This window comes from Ambystoma mexicanum, chromosome 10 (assembly GCF_040938575.1).
Source record: "Ambystoma mexicanum isolate Mex_15411 chromosome 10, UKY_AmexF1_1, whole genome shotgun sequence".
NCBI classification, from domain to species: domain Eukaryota; kingdom Metazoa; phylum Chordata; class Amphibia; order Caudata; family Ambystomatidae; genus Ambystoma; species Ambystoma mexicanum.
The window spans coordinates 59,837,904-59,862,579 of NC_090932.1; the positions used below are offsets into that span (position 1 = coordinate 59,837,904).

Sequence of the window (24,676 nt, forward strand, 5' to 3'; positions counted from 1 at the left end):
AGCTGCACCAGCGCTAGAGTGGGCACACTCACGCTTTCCCCTACTTAAGTAATGCCAACACACGCACACCTTTGTTTTCTAAACGTTGCTGACTTATTGATGACCAGTAACCTTCTGAAAGTAAAATATATAAACTGGCCCTGATTTGTGGAAAAAGGAAAGTGTGCGCTTCGGACTAAAATAAAGCCAAACTTCAAACTATTTCACTGAAAAAGAAAAATGTCTCATGTTCCAGAGAAAGCACTCGCTCCTGCATTATAATAAATATCCTGAGCTACTCCTAGTAGACATTATTATGCAAATGGAGTAAAAAGGGAGCATGCCACAAGAGATTTTGAGGACATAGCCATGTATTTTTAGAATGATAGCACCCCAAATGTTCAAATGGTATCCTGCTTCTCAGCTCTTAGTTTAAAACCCTTTAGCCTGTGTACTGCCAGTGAGCTTCAGAGTCACTTTGCCTATCCTGATCATGTACAGTTAGGGGTCGTGCTAATGGGGGATTTGCACCTTTTGAGCGGCAAGACCGATCCCTAAATTGCGAGGATACTGGCAGGGAGGAATCTGAGATACTCCCTGCGTACATTTTGGTATTAGACAATTTACACACGTCTTCATAAATGCTAGTCCAGGGTATTCGATAGGCCACCATCACAAGCAGCTTAGTCAATGTCTAGTTGTTAGGCACATCTCCTGGAAAAGCTGTGTGTATGTTTGTATATGAATATACATAAGATGGCGCCTTGATAAGCGCATTTATTGACTGGGAGGAAGTATTTGTTTTGAATAATGCACTAAATAAATGGAACGATAACATCAATTTGTCTTCGTTTTATAGACTACCTTTTTTTTTTAATTTGGCAAGGGAGTTTAAAAGATCTCCAGTCATTTCAATGAACTAAATTAGAAATGTGTCAAGTCACCTAGTACAGATAGTATTGAGTTTTGGGATTTAAAAATATCAGTAATTGAGGGTGTAATCCAAACTCAATGTATCGAAAACCTACTTCAGGTCATTCCATTCTTCGAGCAAATTCATGCCATTTCCCCGAGTGCGAGCAACAACATTCCGTATGCCGAGCTCCTCGGCGCTAAAAGAAATTGTTCCTGTGCCTCTGATTTTGAGAGCATGTGTGAAGATATGTCTCAGAGATTTTTGCAAAGAGGTTTTTCCAAAGAAACCTTGTAAAAATCTAAACATAAAACGAATTTGAAAACTAGATTAGATCTTTTGAAATCTAACAAATATGATGTATCTAAATGCGAGACAATCAGATTTGTTACTTCTTATGGCCTACAGGCTAAATAAATCTACAAAGTGATCAATAAACATTGGCATTTGTTGTTGAAGGATTCTGAGTTTAGAAGAACACTAAGTCCTAGAGCTCAAATCATTTACAGACGAGGTAAGAATATTGGAGATTTATTGACCACAGTCCTCTTGAAGTTGTGAAACAGTCTAATTGGTTGCATAAACAGATTGGATGTTTCCCATGTGGATCTTGTAATATTTGTTCTCAGGTTATAAAGAGTACATGCTTCAAAGCCACAGGCACAAATTCGACAAATTATATCACTTCTAGAATTGATTGCAATTTAGATTTTCTGGTGTAATGTGTCCATGTGAAAAAATATATATTGGAAGCACGAAGAGAAAATGGAATGTACACATATAGGCAACATCTTAGAGCTATTAAGCTTAAGGATGAGAACCATCCAGTGGCCATCCATTTTGCAGCTTTTCATAACCAAAATAGAACTTTATTAAAAGGGATTTGTCTAGCTCATATTGAACAATATCAAAAGAAGGGCAATAGAGTACTTATGCTCCGTAGGCTGGATGTGGAGCTGATACTGCGCATTAATTGCAAGATCGCACTTGGCCTGAATACTAGTGAAGGGAGCCATGTATTTTTGTAACCACTTGTGTGAAGACAGCATTTCCAAAGTTTGATATTTCGATGCTGGACTGCTGCTTGCTATGTGTATGTGTTCACAGAATAAATATTAATTTGTGAGCGACATTTCCTGTCTACTTTTTGGTGCATTTTAGTGATCTTCTTGCATGTTTTAGATATGCAACTAACCAGGTTAATCAATCAAAAGTCTATTAATATTGATTTATTTTAAAAAGAGGACATTATTAATTTGTTTAATGTCACTGACTCTCCTCTAGCTAAAATTGCATATACATTAACTTATCATTGATATCTTTTTAATAGCACTATGCACTTTAAATCAATATCATTGCAGTAACACTTTGCACTTTAATAGAATTGAGCACTGTCACTTAAGTCAATTTCTGGTTCCATTAATGATATGTCTGCATTATCGAATGTGGGTATTACAATTGCTTGTCATTATGATTTTATTCTAAATGACAGTGTAAATTTAAACCATTTTCTGGTGCACATACTTTGTGTTCACATGTTTTAGGTATTTAACCAATAAGGTGAATCATTTGAAAACCTAATAACATTAATTTGTGAAAACAGAGGAATCTATAATGTTGCTTGGTGTCACTATGACACCACTTCTCTCTAGCTCTATCTAAAGTGAAATACTAATCTTAAATAGAGATCACTTTGATAGCACTTAACACTATTATAGTATATGTTTAAAGTGCTGTGTGTTTCAATTGCATTGAGCAGGTTCATCATCTAAGTCAATGTTGGTCCCAGTAAGGACATATCAACAATTATAGCACCCACATTAAATAATGCGGATAAGATATAGTGGGGCAGATAAACTTGAACCAACTGTGCACGTCAGTGAATTGAAAAGTTGTATATTTGGACACGATTAAGATGCACATTTGTCAGCTGCGGTCGGTCGTGCCATGAAGGACACTATGCCCCAAGTGTCCTAAACCACAATTAAATCCACAGGTACACAACCACACTGCACTGGGTCACACATTTATCGAAACACTGATTTTTAGGGAACAACTGACACACGTTTCGATATCACGGTCTTCTTCCAGGCTGGGACCGTTTCTGTTAATTCTGCCCGTACGTTAGATATTGTAAGAGACACTCTGTAATGTTGTCAGAATAGACCGCCAGTGCGGAAAAGTTAATTGTGGATGTGCTCGATTGAGCAGCCCGTTCGTCTATCTGTGCATCCCTGTACATCCTGTACTATTGTTGGTTATTATTACTTTATTCTAAATGACAATAAGAATTTCATGTTAATAAGTGTAATTTGGTGACTCTGATTCGCCTGGTTTACTTCAATATTATTTCTGTTTTTAACAGCACTTTTGCACTTTACTTTTTCGAGCACTGTAACTTTAGAAGAAGTTTGGTCTTTCTTCCTTGTTTATACAGAACTACAGATTTGTACTATGTACTATAAACATGGGAATTGTAGTTGTTGAAAATAGGATTTAAGTATTAGTCCTATTGCCTTTGCCATTACCATGACTAAACTGTGGAGTGAAACATCAGTATTTTTCCTTGTTTTTATTCTTGGTGATTCAATACAATGCCTATCTTTTGACACCGTTGCAGCCCAGTGACCCATTTTTCTTCTTGCAAGGGCATTTTTGCAACCGGAATTCAGCAGTGCCCATCTGATGAGCAGTTGATTTCACTCGTTTCTTTGTGGTTACCTATACATATATGATATATGAAACATAAATGTGCACCAAAATGCACACTCGAGGGAAGGTCCGATCTTGGCGCTTTAAAAGCATATATCATTTTTTTTTTCAATAAGTTTTTATTAACACATTTTCAAAGAAACAAGAGGAACAAGACCAACAGCCTAGCCCCTAAGCCCCCCCCAACTTCCCCCCACACCCCCTCCTCCTCCCTCCCGACCCCTCCCAGATCCCAGAGGTTCAGAGATAACACAAAGTCAACAAATGAAGTAGCAACATAAGCAACAGTCAAGGTAGATTCACAAGTCTGATTCGTCTTGAGGGTGAATTATGCCCAAGAGCTCCGTCGCCTTGGGGCACCGAGCCCGGCGTGCACCTTCCCTTAGAAATGATAGAAGACTCGCCCAGTCCGCGTAAAAGCACATATGACAACCCTGGATCGAGTAAGCATATATCATTTTATTAGGCAATTCAGACGATGCGTTTTGCCTTTCCGGGCTTTCTCACAGTTGGCTGTACATTTGTACATCACGCAGTCCCGTCACACGTTTCATTCTCAAAGATTCCATTCCACGCCTTAGTGAGCCATCTTGAAATGCTGAACACCTGTATATTTTGCAACAACTTTTAAACCAATGTGAAGTTCTTTAGCACATGCTTATTCTTAAAATTGATGTGCCATAATGCCACTAAAAGACATATTTTATTAACCATGTCATACAGCCACTCCCCAGTGAAGTCCAGTGGACTACAGAATGGGGCCAAACAAGCACCCATGACTGGTTGGTGAATTCCTTTTCCCACTGGCGGTAACGGTAATTCAGTTTGGAAGTGATAGCTGTGAGAAACCAGAAGGTGTCTCACCCACTAGTCCCCTGGGATCTGTCATCCAGGTGGCCAGGGCACAACCATAGCTTTTTTAAAACCCAGTTCCTGGGGGCAGACCAGTGCGGAAGGATCACCTGGTGAGGGGTCTTCGGGGAAAGAGAGTGGGAAACCGGATGGTGAGACGTAGTATCTGCTTGCCTGTAACTAACACCTTTTACCCATCATACCGGTAGGATACTTAGGAACTCTACCCTCCCCCTTTTACAACATAAACACTTTCTCACTGAAAGCCCGCTGTAAGGGAAAGCAGACTAACAATCAAGCTGTGTACCTGACATGTCCCGATACTATGGTCAGGCGAGGTCAGGCAATTGTCGACAATCACTCAGACCTGACTTCCATTACACTTCCCCACATGGATAAATGGCAGAGCACGAGAGCATACTCTGAGCGTGGCAAAGCACATGAGGAAACAGCAGTTTCAAGATGGCAGTTTAACAAAAGGAAAAAGACGGCGACACAGAAGGGGAATGCAAGATGGGAAGTTCCCTTGACCTTTTCCGACGAGGAACCGTTGCTCATATGAAACCTTGAGAGAAAGCGTAACCCCAGCAAACCAAGCGAAAGAATCCTGCATTGTGTGTCGGAGGTACCCAGAGCCCTCCCGCATCAGTAATCAAGGTGGGGAGAATTGCCGGCCACTGTGGTACAGTCCTTGGATGCAAGTACAAAGCCACTTCAGTGAAAACAGCACAGCCAGTGAGTTGGGGAGACCGATACTAGACGGTCTGTGTTGTAGCCAAGGTCGCAAGCAGTAATATTGTATGGCGAGCGCTGGAACGAACATTGTTAAAACATGTGTGATAGAGACGTGAATGAAGATAAACTGCTGATGAATGATTGAACTATAAAGCAAGTTGCAATACCTTTTACAGAGTAGTCCAGCACTGCGTGGGTTCTCAATCGAAGGTCTCTATCAGGTACCCAGCTGAAAGTAGATCAAGTTGATCCGAGTCTGACGGAGGGACATCAATTGAATAAGTGTGAATCAAATTGGTCCTGAAATGGGTCAAGTCAAACCCTGCGCACAGTCGAAAGTCTTTGATTGCGATAAAGTAAAGGAAGTTTGGAAAAGTATATGGATTTGGTCCGCGCCCGACAGATGGACATCAATTGAAACTTTGTGTTAAAGTGGGTCTGAGCCTGGAGGAGGGGGACCGGGGGGTGAATCGAAAATCACCCAAGAAGTTGTACATGAGAACCTTAAGGAGAGTGGAACTTTTGAATGTTTGTCTCATCAGGCCCTCTGAAGTAGATTTGAACTGCATCCTCGTCCTAGAGAAGCCAGAGACTGTGTCAAGCTTGAGTATGCCGCCTTGTCCTCTGCTGAAAAAGGTGGGGGGGAGGGGGAAGGAGGAAGGGAAGCCAACGGCTTGACTTTCCTGACATCATATTTCTTGGACACTTTTCTTTTTGCAGAACATTGCTTCCCACACTATTTGTGTTTAGAAGTAAGGATTGGCAGTAGGTTTATTAGTATAGGCCCCTTTTATTTTGACGAGACACCACTAGGACAGCGTTATTATTATTAGATGGTTGTAGCTTGCTCCCATCTGTAGATTTAGAAAGGCGTTTTTCAAAACCAATTGAAGTTGAATGAACACCCTTGAACTGTGATCACTTGTATATGGCTTGCTGTTTGATACCATGCCTTCCTTGCATAGCGTATACCCCAACCTCGCAATGAAGCCCTTTGAAGGAAACCCCAGGGTAAGCCAAGAGTCCCAAACATCTAAGTGTGAAAGTGCATTTATTGAGTCACAGATCTCATCGCCACTCGCTGGAAGAATTTGGGTGACCTTGACCCTGAAGCTCGTCCTGGTTAATTGTGTAATCTATACCCCGATTAGATAATTGAGGGTTATTTGTTGTAAGGCCTGTTGTGCAAGTTGAATATTTTTGTCATTGTTGTGTATTGTTAATAGAATGTTATAATTTTGAAATGGCTTAAATGTCTTTGTGTTCACTTTAAGTCAGCCATGTTTTGGTTTGCCATCTATCTATCCTCGTAACTTATATTCCTTTTCAAAGAGACGACAGAATTGCCTAGATTGATACAAACTTTCTAATTGGAGTACTGTACACCTGTGTTATAGTCGCACCTGTGTAATGTGATACAAAGTCACACGACTGGTCGTAAATCTTGTATAACAGCAGGTTTTTGTCATTGTAATGTACAGATACTCCACAAGATCGACAAAGAAGGCGAGCGCCTACCGCGTCCCGAGGATTGCCCCCAGGACATCTACAACGTCATGCTGCAGTGCTGGGCCCACAAGCCAGAGGACCGACCCACCTTCCTGGCACTGCGTGACTTCCTGATTGAAGTAAGTGTGGGTCATGTGCAAGGGTGACAGGCCTCATCGCCCTCTTCTGCAGGGCCCATTTCAGCATCCACATTAGACACCCATTGGCAGCACTGACATTTTGAGACAGGTCACTCCACCCTGGAACAGTGCACAGACCTGGAATATGCAGATCTGGGTTTGCAGGATATGCTTAGCAAAGTGAAGTAGGGGGGCGGGGTGCTCTGTGAGGAGGAGTGAGTGCATGGTTAGGAGTGGGGTGTGTAACGCAAGTAGAAATGGTGTGCAGGTAGAGTAGCTGGAAGAGCAAGGTAAGTTGAACAAGCATACAATTATCGTCCGCAGTTGATCATGTGACCTACACGTTTCAGAAAATAACCCCTTCACCAGGAGCTACTTCTACAAAAAAAAGACACTGTCGTTATGGAGCAATTCTCCTCCATTAAAAGAAGCAATTTTAGATCCACTTATATGTTTTTGAATGTTAGAATTCTAGAAACACGTCATCCTCCAAGTATGAACAATGGGAGGTGGGGAAACCGGTTGGTTATATCGCCTCCATGTTGGTTGTTGAGCATGTTTGATTGAGAATATACACAGCGAAGAGAAACCCCATCATGAAAGAGAAACAGTATTATGAGTCCCGAGGAAGTGCGTAAGCTACGAAACGTGCTTCGACTCATGCGACTTGTATATTATGAATTATTTTACCATACTATTGACTATGAAGCAGCTGCTTTGAGAATGAACATTGACGTGTGCACAAGAGCCACGTATTCGATTGACTCTCCATGTGCTCGCTCCGTGTGAACAAGCATATGCCCAGGACACCACTTTGTTCTTGAGCACTTTTATCTCTGCCAGTGCAGAGCGGGTTCTTCCTCAGGGGTTGATCGTTTTTCTGATATACTACAATACCTACGAATTGATTTATTCAAGAGGATAAAACCTGGTGCATGGTCTGTCATTTTAAGGTGTGCGCCAGGCACCGCCATTTGATTTTCATAATTAGAAAGGGCCCAGCTTGCTCCCTATACATAATGTTCATGCCCACTTGCCTGGTGCCATGCATCCCTTTGCCCTACCAGGTTCACATTCTGGCAGTCACCCGCAGTATGGCAAACTCATACTGGCTGAGCATCACTTGTGGGGCCCACTGCAAGGTATTCTTCAAGTCAAGCAGTCTTGAGTAATTTGCTTGCCTGGGGCCTGACCGTACCGAAGCGAGCAGCATCGCCCAGCTTCGCTGCCTTTAAATCCGTCTCTACAGGTTTGAAATGGAGAGATGCTGGCTCAAGACTGTGGTAAAGTGACTCTGCTACTGTCGTTATATTGACTCCCGTCTGCCACCAACCTCCGATTCCTCCCTTCCAGACCGCTTTTCCCTTTGATGCTGAGGGATGAGGCTGTCAGACTGAGGATGTCAGTACTGGGCGATAAGATGGACTCAGCGTTCCAGGATTTCTAAAGCTTATGTACAGTTTGCAGCCCTGTCTCTAGAGGTCACAAGGAGCTCACGAGTGCGACCAATAATCAAACAGGACCTGAGTTAAGACGGTTTCCTCTTAGTGGCACAGGCACGCAAAGTCGCTCCTGCACATCCAGCTTTGAACCTGCACTGGACATCAGAGATTGTGTTACTGAAACTTTACATTCTTGCTGTAGAATGTTTGGGTTGCTGTTTACACCAGGGTGAACATTTTTTGAGTGAAAATGTATTAAAACAATGCCTTTTGCACTGGGGCAATTTTGCTCAGCTGGAAACGCTGCTTAAAATGGCACTGCGTAAGTGCAAAGTTGATGTACAGGCCCAGGTCTAATCTTGCCAGTTACATATGCACGTGCAACCGGAAGAGCTGATCATGTTGCATCGTTTCACGATGATATAACTGTGCTTGGGCTGAAGAATGAACCGCTTTGCGTTTCACCTAAAATGCGATGAAGGTGTATAGGTCATATATATGTGTGTCATGCGGGTGGCAGAATTGCTTGAATGGCTGGCTGGGGGATGGGGGCTGTGTGCCGTGTGGGTGGCTTTCCTATTAGGCTCTGAAACCCCCTCTCAAGGATAAGGCGTGTTCTGATATTTCATGTTTGGGTCTTTCCTCTCTCTGACCTAGGCGCAGCCGACGGACATGAGGGCTCTGCAGGACTTCGATGAACCGGACAAGCTTCACATCGAGATGGACGACGTCATCACCATCCTCGAGGGCAGGTAAAATGCCAGGATGACGCGTGCGTGTGGGTCGCGTCGCCAACACTTGGCATGCCCCGCGCCAGTGCTCTTGTTGTTGGCATGGGTGTATCCTCGTGCCACTCTCCCTGGCGTAGGAACCTATACGCAGTGTAAACGTTTCTAGTGATTCCCTGCTTCCCCTCGATCCTATAGGTACACTCCTACCACTCGTCCCGGCATGGCGGATGCCTTGTGGCAGCGTCCTGCCACAATCTCTGCATCTGGCTGCCAGCTTTACCAGCGGACAGCCCTCCACTGGGCCATGGTCCTCCCAACCCTCCACTGGGCCATGGTCCTCCCAACCCTCCACTGGGCCATGGTCCTCCCAGTCCTCCAATGGGCCATGGTCCTCCCAGTCCTCCAATGGGCCATGGTCCTCCCAGTCCTCCAATGGGCCATGGTCCTCCCAGTCCTCCAATGGGCCATGGTCCTCCCAGTCCTCCAATGGGCCATGGTCCTCCCAACCCTCCAATGGGCCATGGTCCCTCCAACCCTCCACTGGGCCATGGTCCTCCCAGTCCTCCAATGGGCCATGGTTCTCCCAAACCTCCACCGGGCCATGGTTCTCCCAAGCCTCCACTGGGCCATGGTTCTCCCAAGCCTCCACTGGGCCATGGTTCCCCCAGCCCTCCACTTGGCCATGGTTCCCCCAGCCCCTCCACTGGGCCATGGTTCTTCCAAACCCTTCACTGGGCCATGGTTCTCCCAGCCCTCCACTGGGCCATGGTTCTCCCAACCCTCCAATGGGCCATGGTCCTCCCAGCCCTCCAATGGGCCATGGTCCTCCCAGCCCTCCAATGGGCCATGTTCCTCCCAGCCCTCCAATGGGCCATGTTCCTCCCAGCCCTCCAATGGGCCATGGTCCTCCCAGCCCTCCACCGGGCCATGGTTCTCCCAACTCTCCACCGGGCCATGGTTCTCCCAACTCTCCACCGGACCATGGTTCTCCCAGCTCTCCACCGGGCCATGGTTCTCCCAGCTCTCCACCGGGCCATGGTTCTCCCAAACCCTCCACTGGGCCATGGTTCTCCCAACCCTCCACTGGGCCATGGTTCTCCCAACCCTCCACTGGGCCATGGTACTTTCAACCATCCACTGGGCCATGGTTCTTTCAGCCCTCCACTGGGCCATGGTCCTCCCAGCCCTCCACTGGGCCATGGTTCTCCCAACCCTCCACTGGGCCATGGGTTCTCCCAACCCTCCACTGGGCCATGGGTTCTCCCAACCCTCCACTGGGCCATGGGTTCTCCCAACCCTCCACTGGGCCATGGGTTCTCCCAACCCTCCACGGGGCCATGGGTTCTCCCAACCCTCCACTGGGCCATGGGTTCTCCCAACCCTCCACTGGGCCATGGGTTCTCCCAACCCTCCACTGGGCCATGGGTTCTCCCAACCCTCCACGGGGCCATGGGTTCTCCCAACCCTCCACTGGGCCATGGGCTCTCCCAACCCTCCACTGGACCATGGTTCTCCCAGCACTCCACTGGATCATGGTACTCCCAGCCCCCCACTGGGCCGTGGTACTCGCAGCCCTTCACTGGGCTGTGGTACTCCCAGCCCTCCACTGGGCCGTGGTACTCCCAGCCCTCTACTGGGCCGTGGTCCTCCCAACCCTCCACTGGGCCGTGGTCCTCCCAACCCTCCACTGGGCCGTGGTCCTCCCAACCCTCCACTGGGCCGTGGTCCTCCCAACCCTCCACTGGGCCGTGGTCCTCCCAACCCTCCACTGGGCCGTGGTCCTCCCAACCCTCCACTGGGCCGTGGTCCTCCCAACCCTCCACCGGGCCGTGGTCCTCCCAACCCTCCACCGGGCCGTGGTCCTCCCAACCCTCCACCGGGCCGTGGTCCTCCCAACCCTCCACCGGGCCGTGGTCCTCCCAACCCTCCACCGGGCCGTGGTCCTCCCAACCCTCCACCGGGCCGTGGTCCTCCCAACCCTCCACCAGGCCTTGGTTATCCCAACCCTCCACCGGGCTATGGTCCCCCCAACCCTCCACTGGGCCATGGTCCTCCCAACCCTCCACTGGGCCATGGTCCTCCCAACCCTCCACCGGGCCATGGTTCTCCCAACCCTCCACCGGGCCATGGTTCTCCTAACCCTCCACCGGGCCATGGTTCTCCCGCCATTAAGTCTTTGAGCCTCTACATGCATGTCGCCCATGATGACATGTGCTGCTTAGACATTCGAGTGGATTGTGTCCTCCAACATATTCCTCATCTTAGATGTATTCCATCCAGCTTTGCTGCTCTTCGGAAATTTTTTCGGCAGAGGGCCTCGTGAGTCGATGTCGTCGAGTCCCGTTGGCCTCCGTTCCGTTTTTCCGCAGTATACGTTGCTTCGGACATTCAGCGCGCCTCGAGTTCTGTGAGAATATATAATAACGAAATATGTCCTCGTCATCGACGCCGACCACGACCCCGAAATCGGGATTCAAAAAGTGCAAATCGTACGGGTCAAAAATGTCCATCATGGACCCTCTTTGAAAGTGTTTGTGGTGCCTCGGAGAAGCCCACGACATGGAGGCCTGTACGAAGTGTCAGGCGATGACGGGGAAGGCCTTGCGAGAGAGGAGAGGAAAGCTACACGTAGGTCGAAAAACCGATCGAAAAACCTCTGGCGTCGAGTCGAGATCCCTTGAGGAGAATTCTCCTGGACACTAAAGGCATCGATCGAGGTCCCGTAGCGATTCCCATCGCTCGTCGTCTTCGTCAAAAAGATCGAAGAAACAACACCACAGGTCTACCTCCACCTTGTCATCAGACGAGTCGTCAAAAAAGATGAAATGCCCCACGAAACATTCTTCTACCGAAGAGTGGGAAGTATTCAGGGTCAAAATGATGGAGGTGTTTGAAAAAGCAAAGCCTCGGTCTGCACCTTCTTCGGAAGCTGGCCGGGAGCGTCATCGCTCCGACACTCGCGCGCCCTCGAGCCCGGGTGATCGAAAAAGGAAGGATAGGGAACCTTCCAGGACGCCGAGTGAAAAACGCTCGAGTCGAGTCGACTGCTCGAGGTCATCGACGCCGTCCGAGACCCATCATACCTCGAAGGGAAAATCTTCGAAGGTCGCCTCGAGGCCCTCGAAGCAGACCCTGTCGACGACCACGATGTCGTCGACGCCGTTATCGACGTCGACGGCAAAACCCTTGGTGCCAAAGGCTCCAGCCAAGCCAGGGAAGCCAGAAAAAGAGAAGGATAAGGTTACAAAACCTGTGTTGTCCTCAGAGCCAGGTACTAGACCTCTTCCTCCTCCTCTCCCAGAGAAGGTTTTCAAGCCTCTCCCCAGAAAGGAGTTTTTCAAAACTCTGACCTCAATTTTTGAGGAACAGGAGAGATCTAATGAGGAGAATGTACCTTTGGGCTGGAATATGGCACCCCAAATGTCCCAGAATGCTTGATTTCAGAAGAAAGCAGAATGCGGGACTTGGTGGAATCATTACACAATGCAAGTGGCATTGACACATCTCCTGAAAACGACTTTGGCAGACCAGAACCAGGAGAGCATGCCAGTCCATCATACCGTCAATTAATGACAAAGGTAGTAGATTACTTAGGATGGGCTAAACCATCAGCCCAATTCATCCAGGATGATTTAACAGATATATTGGAGCATGGTCCCACCGAAGACCAAGTACTACCCTTTCATGTAGCCCTGCAAAATAGGGTGGCCAAGAATTGGGAAACTCCGGATTCTATTCCCCCGGTAAATAAATCCCTCACCTATCTGTCCAAACACCCAACTCCCGAGAGTCTGGTCATACAGGCCGCCACAGCTTCTAACAAACTTGCATACCCGTCTATCCCTCCAGGCAGGGACGATAAGCGTGTGGATGGTTGGGCACGGAAGGTATTTTCAGCCGGGAGCATGGCATTAAAATCTGCCAACTCCACATGTGCCTTGGCAACATTTTCGTACACTCTTTGGGAGTGCATTGCAATGGCCGCGGAGCACATACCAGAAGGGGAAGAAAGGGAAGGGTTCCTAGCCATCGTTAGAGATGGAAAGGAAGCCATGCAGGAATCCCTTCAATCTGGATTGGACACTGCGGATAGTGTAAGCAGGTCCATGGGCACTAGCACGGTAATGCGCAGGTTTGCGTGGTTACGGAAGCCGGGTTTTGCACCGTACGTACAGAACCGCATTCTGAACATGCCTTTTGACGGGTCTCACCTTTTTGGCAACAAGACTGACGAGAGCCTTGAGAGGTTGCAGACCTCAAAAGCAGCTGCCAAATCTTGAGGAGCTGCTATTAGGCAACCTCAGCCTTTTCGTGCGCAAGGACAGTCATGGAAGGGACGATCCTATCGTTACTACACCTCATATGGAAAGGCGAGAGGAATGGCCAGTCAAAGGGGCCAGAAAAAGGCCACTCGTGGTGGACGAGGAAAACGTGCTAAACCAGCTCCAGCTGCAGCCTCTCTGCCATCAGCGGCTGCAACATCCGCCACAAAACCGCTTTGAGGACTTGCATCACAAAACACCTGTAGGGGGCAGGCTGTCACAGCATCTGCAAGAATGGCGAGCCATTACATCAGATGTTTGGGCTCTAGAAATAATAGCCCAAGGTTACTGCCTTCCTTTTCTAACGCAACCTCAAAGCAATCCAATTCCAAAATTCCCAAAATCTCCAGGCTTACAACTTTTTAAGGTTGCTCGGCCTCATGGCATCCTGCATCTTTCTGGTGCCAGACGCACGCTTGAGGATGAGATCCCTTCAATGGGCCCTAAAGACTCAGTGGTCCCAGTTCTCGGGTCAAATGATGGATCTTCTTCAGATTCCGATCAAGGTCAGACAAGACCTTCTATGGTGGACCTGTACAGAGAACATCCTAAAAGGAGAACCTTTTTGGCAACCATGGCCAGAGATCACAGTAGTGACGGACGCCTCACTCCTCGGGTGGGGAGCTCATGCTAACGATTTGACAATCAACGGTCGTTGGTCTCCATCGGAGTCCAAACTACATATCAACCTTTTAGAGCTGAGGGCAATCAGACTAGCACTGAAGGCCTTCCTGCCTTCTGTCAGGGGAAAGAATGTCCTGAAAATGACGGACAAAACAGTGGCCATGCACTACCTAAACAAAAGAGGAGGTGTGGGGTCATTACCCCTGTGCAGAGAGGCAATGCATCTCTGGTATTGGGCGATTCAGGAAGAGGGGATCCATTGGGATGCTGCATAGAACAGTCCTATGGGTGGAAGATGTAAGTGACTCAGGCCAGAGATGAGTGACTCAGGCATTCTACCCATTCCACCCTTGGGCCAACCGTCCACTAGCTTGAGGAGGTACCATGGGAGTCACACTAGCTGGGGAAGAGAATATGACGGCAGATGCTCTGAGCAGGCAGAGCATGGTATCCCACGAATGGGAACTGGCTCAAGAAGTCATTCAAGAGATCTTCGCCCTTTGGGGAACCCCTCAAGTAGACCTGTTTGCAACCGGAATCAACCGAAAATGCGAAAGGTATTGCTCAAGGGAATTTCCCCAGAGAGGAGCCCTAGGGGACGCGTTCGTGGTGGAGTGGAATTTCCCACTATTGTACGCGTTCTCTCCGATTCCCGTCATTCCTCAGGTCATCAGGAGGCTGAGAAGGTTTCGGAGTCGCATGATCCTAATTGCCCCGGATTGCGCCAGGAGAGCGTGGTACCCGGACATTCTAGACATGTCCATCTGTCCCCCAGTACGTCTTCCTCAGAGAGAGAACCATCTCTCTCAAATGGAGGGTCAGGTTCTCCATCCAGAAGTCAAAACGCTCAACCTTCATGCTTGGTATCTGAAAGGCTGAGATACAGGGATTGGAACCTTCCAGATGACGTTATGGAGGTGTTGCTTTTGGCAAGAAGGCCAGCAACAAAGTCTCTATACTGTTGCCGTTGGAAAAAGTTTTGCAACTGGTGCAGAGAAAAGAATGTCGATCCTTTCCTATGTTCTATTCCGGAAGTATTATCTTTCCTTCTGACCCTAGCACATAGAGGTCAGAATATCGAACAATAAAAGGTTACCTTGCGACGCTTTCCATTTTCAAGCGCTCATCGGAAGAATGCTCCTACTTCAAAATTCCTTTGATAATACAATTCTTAAAAGGACTCACTAATGTGTTTCCTCCTCACCCATTTCAAGTACCGATCTGGGATCCAAATTTAGTCCTAACATTCTTAATGTGTGCTCCTTTTGAGCCTATGCACACGTGTCCATTAAGATTACTAACGTGGAAAACAGCCTTCTTGGTTGGTCTAACATCAGCAAAAAGAGTGAGCGAATTGCAGGCACTGTCTTCTGGGCCACCCTATACTGTGTTCCATAAGGACAGAGTTGTGTTGAGGGTAAAACCTTCGAAGGAGGAGGAAAGATTACACAGGTTGGATCCGAAAAGAGCTTTAAGCTTTTACATCTCTAGACTTTCCAGACTTAGAGTGGACAACCAGCTGTTTATAGGTTATACAGGAAGAAAACTGGGTCAATCGGTGACAAAACAGACAATTTCACGCTGCATTGTGCTTTGCATTTCAGAATGCTACAGACTAGCTCAAAAAGACCCTCCGGAAGGGTTAAGGGCTCATTCCTCCAGAGGCATCGCCTCCTCCACGGCCCTTCAAAGAGGTGTTCCAATAAGATCCATTGCGAAGCAGCAACTTGGTCTTCTCTACACACCTTCTCAAATTTCTATAACCTGGATGCTTCCCAGTCTAGGGAGCTAACTTTTGGAAAAGCAGTACTATACTCAGCCATCTAAGAGTATTGAAAAATCTACCCCCTCCTCCAGAGGAATTGTCCATACTGCTTTGGGAGTCTATCTAAGATGAGGAATATGTTGGAGGACACAATCCACTCGAAGCACAAGTTACTTACCAACTGGTAACGTTCTTTCGATTGGATGTTCCTCCAACGTATTCCTCATCGCCCTCCCAGCCTACGCCTCTGTAGATTTTTCCGGGTTATTGCCATCTCAAATCTCGCAAGGCTCATACCTGTCTGCCGGCACAATCTACTCAGTACAAGATCAAAGATAAAAAAGGGAAAAACAGAGCTGAGGCCAACGGGCGCCGCGTGTGCTACTTATACACCTGATTACGTCACCCTCGACGGAGGCCTTCGGGGGACCATCGACTCGACGACATCGACACATGGCGCCCTCTGCCGAAAAAAATTCCGAAGAGCAGCAAAGCTGGATGGAATACATCTAAGATGAGGAATACGTTGGAGGAACATCCTATCGAAAGAACGTTACCAGTTGGTAAGTAACTTGTTCTTCTACGTCCCGCAAATGCACTGCTCTGATTGGATGCATTCTTCTAAAGATGCCATATTGAATTGGGGTATATGCTGAACATTGTCCATACCTCAGATAGTAACTAAAGTGGCTGCCGAGTACATTTAGTATGCAGTCAAAATTGCCTTTCTGGCTTTAAGTGGATCCGAAAATGCTATTATGGGTAAGTAACCTTTGCTTGCAAGTTAAGGTTTGACCTTTTAACCGTCTTTTTGCACTATTACATCGCAGACTTGGTCACAAATAACATATTCGTAAAATGGGTGAAGTGCGTTCCTGTAAAGAGACTAGATTCCACTGCGGTCGAGGAGATTTCTGCAGCTCAGTGGGCTGTTACAATCCAAGCCCCACTCTGCAAGCTTGGTTAGGTCGAGCGAGCCTAGTCTACCTAGTCTCTACCTAGTCTTGTCCTCTTGGCAAAGCAACCTAAATTACTTTCTAGAATTTAAGTAATGTTTTGCTTAATTCTGGAATTTAGATGCTAAAAGCAAATATAAGTTAATAGGAGTCTGGTAAATACCTGTATACTAAAGATTTAAATTGTCATGGCAGGGACATTTTCCCAACAATGGGCCTTGTTAAAAGTTTGGTGGTTCAGGACAGAATGGAGGTACAGGTTGTTTACTTCATTGCCGCCTCATTTACTGCTACTCTTGCGCACCGCCAAGGTCTGAGAGTCATGGAAAAGTGGAGGAGACCTCCAGCACTTAGCTGAGATATTTCCTACACTTTACCAGAAAACTGTGGAATTATCGTGGCAGGAATTACCCACCACAGCAATTCCTCCAAAAACCCCATGAAGCCCTCTCAAACATACCCACTGGAGGCAAGTCCGCCATACTGAGGGGCATTTAAGGTAAGGACGTTTTGCAGCATCAGAAATTCCATCAATGTCTACAAAGTCACTCTGTTGATGCACAGTTCCTTATGAAGATGCACAGGCCTTGCTGCAGTACCATGAGTGTTGTCATTTTTAAATGCTAGTCGGGTCTGGAGTCCCTGCTCGATGGGTTTTCAGATATTGGGTTTAACTTATTAAACGATTTAACTTAACACTTGGGACAGATCTAAAATGCGGGGTTCCATTTGTGCTCTTCAAAGCCTTCCCGCCAGTCTGCTGAAGTACAGATCCGAACATCTGGGAACTATAATAGCAACAGCTGCTGGCATAATAATCCCTTTTAGAATTTGGAAGTGTTGGTCACAAATTAAGATTGGAAATGCTAGAGTTCGCTGTGTTAAAGCGAGTTTCCTTTAACTTGTGAACCAGAGGAGACTTGTAACACAACTGATGATTAAAACGTGCAGTTGTGGGGAGAAAGTGGTGGCGTTCATGATTGGGTGTTGGGTGTTTACTTTTCCAGTTTTATCCTCTTTGGTTTGATGCTGAGAATTTAAATGAGTTATAAGGTCATATGTGTTTTAGTGACTAACATTTATGAACGGTTAGTGTGATCTATGCATTGTAGTTTATATAGTTCAATAATGTTTCTTTTAAAAGGAGGCGCCTTTATGGAGTGCTGCTTATGACTTGTCAGAACATTCACCTGCATCTGCTCCTAAGTCTGTCCTCCCCAAGCTTTCGGTAGTTTCACTCCCTCATCGCTACTGTCCTCTGTCCACAGATGTGTTTCCCCCTCTTCTCCTCCCTAGATCCCCCCGCTTCCTTCACCTGGTTCACTCCCCTCCTTTAGAGCCAGGACAGCCCAACGCAGGAAGACTCCGGCATTCTGGGTTAGGCGGTAACGGGAAGAACAGCTGGTATCTGAAGTACCTAATTATGTGACGTGAGGTATTTAGTACATGTGGTATTCCAGTAAAACTGCGTGCAGCAAATGAATACGAGTGATTTGCCCGCGGCTGAAATTACCGCGTGCAAATCGTTCGCATGAGAAAGGTGCGAACTACCAAAAGTTTGCACCTTTCTCATGCCAAAACACGTACATTCTCACACCCATTACATCCCCAACATAAACAAACCCCACTTACTTTCATATTCACGCTGGTTCCTGCAGCGCCAGTTCCCTTTCACTTCCGTGATCGGGAACTGGCGCTGCAGGGTCCTTTTCTTTTCTTTTTTTTTTTTGTAACAGAATGCTGCAGGGGTGTCCCCCGCAGCCCCTGCTCACTATACCATAAAGCACAATGAGAGGGCAATGCGGGGTGTCCCCCGCATCCCCTGTTTTTTTTCCAATGCTACCACCAAAGGTCCGAATGTTTGGTGTTCGGATCTTTGGTGGTAGCATTTTTAGAGCTTTTGGTTCATGCGAACCTTTGGATGCGGGAAAATCGTCCTAAACCCAGCAAATACCTGATGATCACGGGGTTGATGTTCACCTCATACCACTGTATATTTTTACCTCCACTCGAATGTGGAAATTCATCTCGCGTCATGTTACGGAGGACATCTAGTGCCTCCCTTCAACTTGAGGCGATAGTGTGGGCAAATCAATGCTCGCTTCATGAACCCTTATGCATAATGCACAGAAGGGCCTTTACCTCCTCCTCTATGCGTTTACTTCAGGGCAGTCCCACAACCATGATCTATAATTCTCTAAGGGTGTCTGGGCATTGGGGCCAGCCCCCCAATTCTAAAGTTCTGCATGCTCCTGATTTGAGGAAAGTAGGCATTATCTCCCTAAACCCGAAGCAGGGCAGCCTTTGGGCCCCCATGGAGGGACAGTTATTGTTGCCATTGTATCTTCACAACCGAATCCTGAGGCTGTCCAAATGAGTATGTGTGTTTCAGCGTTCACGGTGGGCTAAGGTTTGGGGAAAAATGAAATGAGCACCCAGTCACTTAGCGATTCAAGCAAACAACCCTTTCATGGCCAAGCATAAAGATTTGTGGTCATTCTCATGTTCCCAGAAAGCTCTTTGATTTTATGCAAAACCGCCTCCCAAACGCTCCATGGGGCATTTCCACCCTCCCCCTTTCTCATAGGGGTATTTTCGAAAAAGTACAATAGGAATGCAAAAAACTGTCCATCTTGGAATTGAAATCTTCTATCAGAAAATAATGCATACGGTTTCAGTAATAAAAGTGTAACTGACATTCTTGGGATGGCTGTAACAAACATTGGAAACGACCATTGTAAAATTGTAAAAATACATTGTTTACACTGTTAGTACAATTAAACGAATTCCCTTTTCATTAGCTGCTTTTGCTGAAAAAACACATCATTTTGTTTTATAACAAATTTGAAATAACAGTTTTAGTTGCTGCAGCCGGGTCCCCTCAAATCCTCTGTATATATAATGCACGATCAGTGGGATGGTGGCATTTTTTACAGTTCACGCGCCATGACAGCCTGTCGCCAATTGCAAGCCTGTCCCCTTCTTTGGGAAGGTGGGATCTCGTCTACATTTAAACCTAACAGCAGCCCCTCCCCACTCACATCAAGATATGTGTTTTTCTCTGGTCATGCTTCTGTCAACAACTGGGGTGGCTCCAGCAAACACGCACCCCACAATGTGACCTCAACCTTAGAGGGAACAGGTACTCTATTTAAATTCTGCAAATCGTGGGGGAAATGCATTGTTTAGCAATTTACATTAACACAATGAGGTTTTTCATTGGTGCTGCATATGGTAGTCTAATGGGCACTTCTGCAAAACTCCTAACGGGGCCCCCTAAGTGTCGGGCTGTAAGGGTGCAGAAGAAGGAAACGTGGCATGGTGGTTGGTGAATACTTTTATTTTTCTTGAAAAGAAAGAGAAAGGCTTATCTGTCGCTATTTTTGCAAGGGGTTTCCCTGCCTCAACTAAAGATTAAAAAGGATATGTCAGAATGTTTGTTTAACTTAAGTGTCCACCGTCCTGTGTCAAACCCCCTAGTCATGTCCCCCACACTTATAACTAAAGTAGGTGAGGCTAAACTGTTTGTTGCCCAGCAGAATGGCTCCCTTCTCACCCATTCTCAGCAGAGGGAATAGCTCCTTTCCCTGGTTAGCATATTCTTAACACAGCAGACCCCAAACAATGTTCCCCAGGGGGAATGACTCCCTTCCTGTGGTTGAAAATGTCCTCAAACAGAGAGTCACACAATAGCCCTTCTCCTCTTGGGTCGTTGATGTATCAGGGGGAATGGCTCCCTTCCCCTGGCTGGAAGCTTCTTTGTACTTTGCCACTTGATATCAGGAGGATGACCTCTCATTGCAACGTACCAGTTAATCTAGACCCAGGGGGAATGACTCCCTTCCCCTGGACACTCCAGTGTCTCTTCTGTTCAATAACCTATAACGTTCCAACTGTGGTTGAGTCCCAGACCAAGGTTCTTCTTCTTTGACTCGGCACTCCTGGTCACTATCCTGCTGTGTTTTGCCACAAGGAAGATGACTCCTATTGTTCTCTTGGTTAGGGTTATTGATCTTGGTCACTCTTATCCTTCTTGAGTATGGGTTCTTGACCCTTCTCTGGGGGTCAGTGGGATTACCCCATCAGCTGACATGAAGAGGAGCTTTCAGGTAGGTCTGATGCACAAAAGCCTGGGTGTTCCAACTATTAAGCCAAAGGAGAGTCTTTAATGCTTGCCTCCCTTCTAAACACAAGTCCCCTCTGGGTCTGCCGTACCTTTCTTTACCTTCATAGGGGTACATCATCAGGGCTTCCTGGGACACAGGTTTGCCTCTCTGCTGTTTCGAACTTCTCTCCACGTCTGCAACGACTGTGCGGCTTCCCTCTGCGCAGCTCCCCTCTGCGCAACTCAGCTTCTCAGTGGTTCTCTCTGCGTCTGACACGGCAGCCAGCAGCGCAGTCTCCCTCTGTGCGGCTCAGCTTCGTTGGGTTACTCTCTGCGTCTGTCACGTCAGCGTGGTACTTCCTTGCATGGTTCATCTTCCTATTGGCTTTTGGGACCACTCCTGTGGCACCCAAGAAGAAAGGCTGCAGCAGCTCTGCAGCATCCTCCCTGCTAATTTTCCTCTGGTCCTCCGCAACTGAGAGTTTCCAAAGCTGCTGCCTGTCCTGGCTGAAGTTGACCGGTATCTTTGCCCCTCTTTAGTTTTTATATAATGTAGCCGGTTGCCAATCGGCATGTTGTACAAGTCCGTCATCTGTTTTGTCCTTGATACTGGTGTGAGGCCACTTTGTACTAGTACTTGTGTAGCAAGTGATCTTCATTTTTTCTACACTCTTCCTCGTCATAGTACTTTCATGATAACAGTACATAGGTTTACTCTCTACAAAGAGGTTATTCGAGGAAAGATAGGTTGGAGTGAGTGTGGGGGTGTGTTAATGTTACAAGGGCTGCATCCTAGATGGCCATACTCATGCCTAGAGGGGGAGTTCCTCTCCATGAGATCCTCCTGCATCATACCACCCCCAGGGAGACTACCGGGTAGCAGCCTCCCCACCCTAGCCTCATGGAGAGGGGCTCTACCTCAGGGAGAAGTGATGACATCTAGAGATTCGTAATACTGGCCCTGCCCTTTTGTCTCCAACCTTTTGTGTAGGGGGCAGGAAGCTGGTGACTCATTGTGGCACTATGTCTGATGAGGTTATAAATCCACAATTCTGCATTGCAGAACCTGCCAGTGTATGCCCTTTAGTCAGGGGAACCAATCCTGTGATTCAACGTTTCAAGTGCTTGCCACAGCCTCTCGTATCGTACACCAGGGGGCAGAGTCTCCACATTTTACACCACAGGCTGTTTCAACAAGTTCATAATTGAAAAGCGTGCAGTGCTGTTGTGAACATCACGTCCAAAGAATTAACATCGCCCACGCCATACGAGGAGCACAAAAAGAGAGGGAAGGAGTAAACACTTCGGCTGATGTAGGGGCGGAGACGACACACATTTTTAGCGAGGGGGATTTTACAGTCAACTCAAAAGGCATTTCCAGTGAGTGCACAGTGCCCCTCAAGTCCTGCAACGTCTCTGGCCTCCGCGAACCAGCGCTCCGGGACTACAAGACCATGTTCACTCTGCCTTGTTCCGACCCAATTCCCCCCCAGAGCCTAATACAACTGTAAAGTATAACAAATCCAAATGCCCACAAAAGCTAGTAATGCCGACAAACCAGTGCCTGCCTTTCTCACCTAACATTGCTAGGGGACACAGATTGTGATGAAACAGATCACAGAAATGATGACGGTGTATTCTGCAGTGCCAGCTTACTGAAGCACGTCAGTTTGCATTGTTGTACAATACTTGTAAGTTTGTTATGATGGTATAAATGCAGGACTGCAAACCCCGTAATGAACTGCAAAGAGACCCCAACGCCAAGAACTGGCAGAATATGTCGCATCTGATGGAAGGCTATTTAAGATTCCTGCAAACTGATCTTTGGGTTGTTCTACTTTCAAGATTTAAAGCCTCGGTGATCAGGTCTCCTGCTTTAAATACTTGCTTGACACAAGCTTGCAATGTATTTCTGTTATTTACGTGGAAGACACAGACTGTGCCACAAAAACTTTGGTTTTAACAAGCTAACATCATGCCCTAATTGGTATTCGAAAGTTTAAAAAAGGACTTAGGATTCCATTTACTTTGCAGCTTGGGCTTTCACGTGAATATACCTCTACAAAGTGCAAATTATCAGTCAGTAAGCTTAGAAGAAGCCATATGGTCAGAGAATTGGGCCGCGCTCTCACGGTGTTCATCACTAGCCTGGAGTGTCTGCCTCAGCAGCGCCCTGCTTCAAGCGAAAGACGCAGTTGTGAGGCTGCTGGAGCGGCCTGGGGTGTGTGGCGGGTCAGAAGGAGGACACACATTTTTCCACCGGTTATCTATTAAATTATGAGATAATAACTTTCCTTATCGCTGTGTGGGTGGCCCCAGCCAGTATAAATAACTAAGGTGCTCGTCCGTCGTCAGGAAGTCATCAAATGAAAAAGTCTGCTGTCCAAAAAGGAATTCTAACTGACCCTACCACTATTCTACCTAAACAATGGCAGGAGAATGTCTCTTCCTCTGGTTGTCTTCTCTGGCAATGCTTTTCCTTTGCTTGAGACTTCTTATTAGTAGACTAACTTTAAATCCTCTCTTGTCACCTTCTGTACCCGTTCTTGTAGTTCTTTGACAAGTTCTTTGGGTTTTTCCTCTTTATGGATTTTCTTCCAAGAACCCCTTTCAACTATTTGTCTTAGCCTTTGCTCCACACAGATATGTCTTTGGTACTCCTGTACCACATACATTCTTAGATGGGTTATACTTTCTTTGCAATTACTGTTTCCCCTCTCTTGTGTTTCATTGCTTTGTATGTCTTGTCCCTCGTGGGATTCCTTTGTCTTCAGGTCATACAGTTCTCTTTCTCCCATTGAAGTATTTCTCCCTCTGAATGGACCCACTCTTCAGTTTTTAACACATGTGGTACTTCCCCCTCTTCCCAGGGTATTTGTGTCCCACTCTTAATGCTCTCCTTTCCAGCTTCACTCCAGATTCTCAGAATATTATAGTTCCATTTCATGAACTGTACTGTCTTTTCAGTTTCACGTGTTACATTATGATTCCCTCGTGGCCTTCCGTGTATCCCGCTGTCCTAGTTACCTTAGAATCTGCACGGGAACGTCTCTGGGGCCTCATCTCGCTCAGGTTCTGTTCTGTTGTCCATTCCTCCGTTTTCTCATTTCCCCTGGCCCGCTCTCGCCCCTCTCTCGCTGTGTGGAGCAGTACCAATGCAGCTAAGTGGATCGTTCGCTGATTTCCCAGCATGATGGTTTCGGGGTTGTTGGACGGGCAGCCTGCCTACCACGAAGACACCACTGGGATTCAGGTTCCATTCTCCTATGCTTCTCTCTCCGTAAGGGTGTTGGGCTTCCAGCGTTCTGCTCTGGCTTTCAGAGCAGTTCGAAAAGTCGCTGGCTCCACTGCTCTCCTTGGCTGCGCCTCTCTCAGGTGTGATGTCATCAGGGGGCTTCCCCTGCTTGCGTACGCATCTCTCTGCTTTGCCTCGGCGTGTGCTCCTCTTCTAGCCTCCTCGTCCCTGTTAAATGCGGATCTCCTTCTAAAGAGACCGATCCTCCTTGTTTGCACCAGTAAGTTTTAGCTTAATCTTCAGCCAGGTCTCTGAACTTCATACTGTTCTTCACGTCCGATAGTTCCATGTATGGTACGGTGGGGAATGAAAAGGGGAGTTCCTCACAGGAATGGGAGTCCGTGGCCTCGAAGGGGGAGTCTCTCCCAGTGGGATCCCACTTGCCCAGTCCCCTAGGGAGGAAGGTATTGCAAAGCGGGCTCACCTTCCTAGCCTCACATGGAGGCTCCCCCATGGGGAGAAGGGACGAATTCCCTCGATTCGGCACCGGTGGCTCTCCTTGCGGCTACTTGACAATGCTTTAGGCAAAATTATTGGAGGGCTTCAACCTCCCCTCCTTTCCTGTATGCCATCACCCCTGGGATGAGGCAATAACCAGAATAAAAGTTGCACACCTT

At 47.1% G+C, this 24,676-nt stretch overlaps 1 protein-coding gene across 7 annotated transcripts in view; it reads left to right on the forward strand.

The window, feature by feature from the left end:
* Positions 1–24,676, forward strand: part of TNK2 (tyrosine kinase non receptor 2) — a 503,525-nt gene that overhangs the window by 276,364 nt on the left and 202,485 nt on the right. For all 7 annotated transcript variants that reach the window (XM_069617503.1, XM_069617505.1, XM_069617507.1 and 4 more), the window contains exons 8-9: positions 6,673–6,819; positions 8,919–9,013. In XM_069617503.1, the coding sequence (XP_069473604.1) occupies positions 6,673–6,819; positions 8,919–9,013 (242 nt within the window). The remainder of the gene's footprint in view (positions 1–6,672; positions 6,820–8,918; positions 9,014–24,676) is intronic.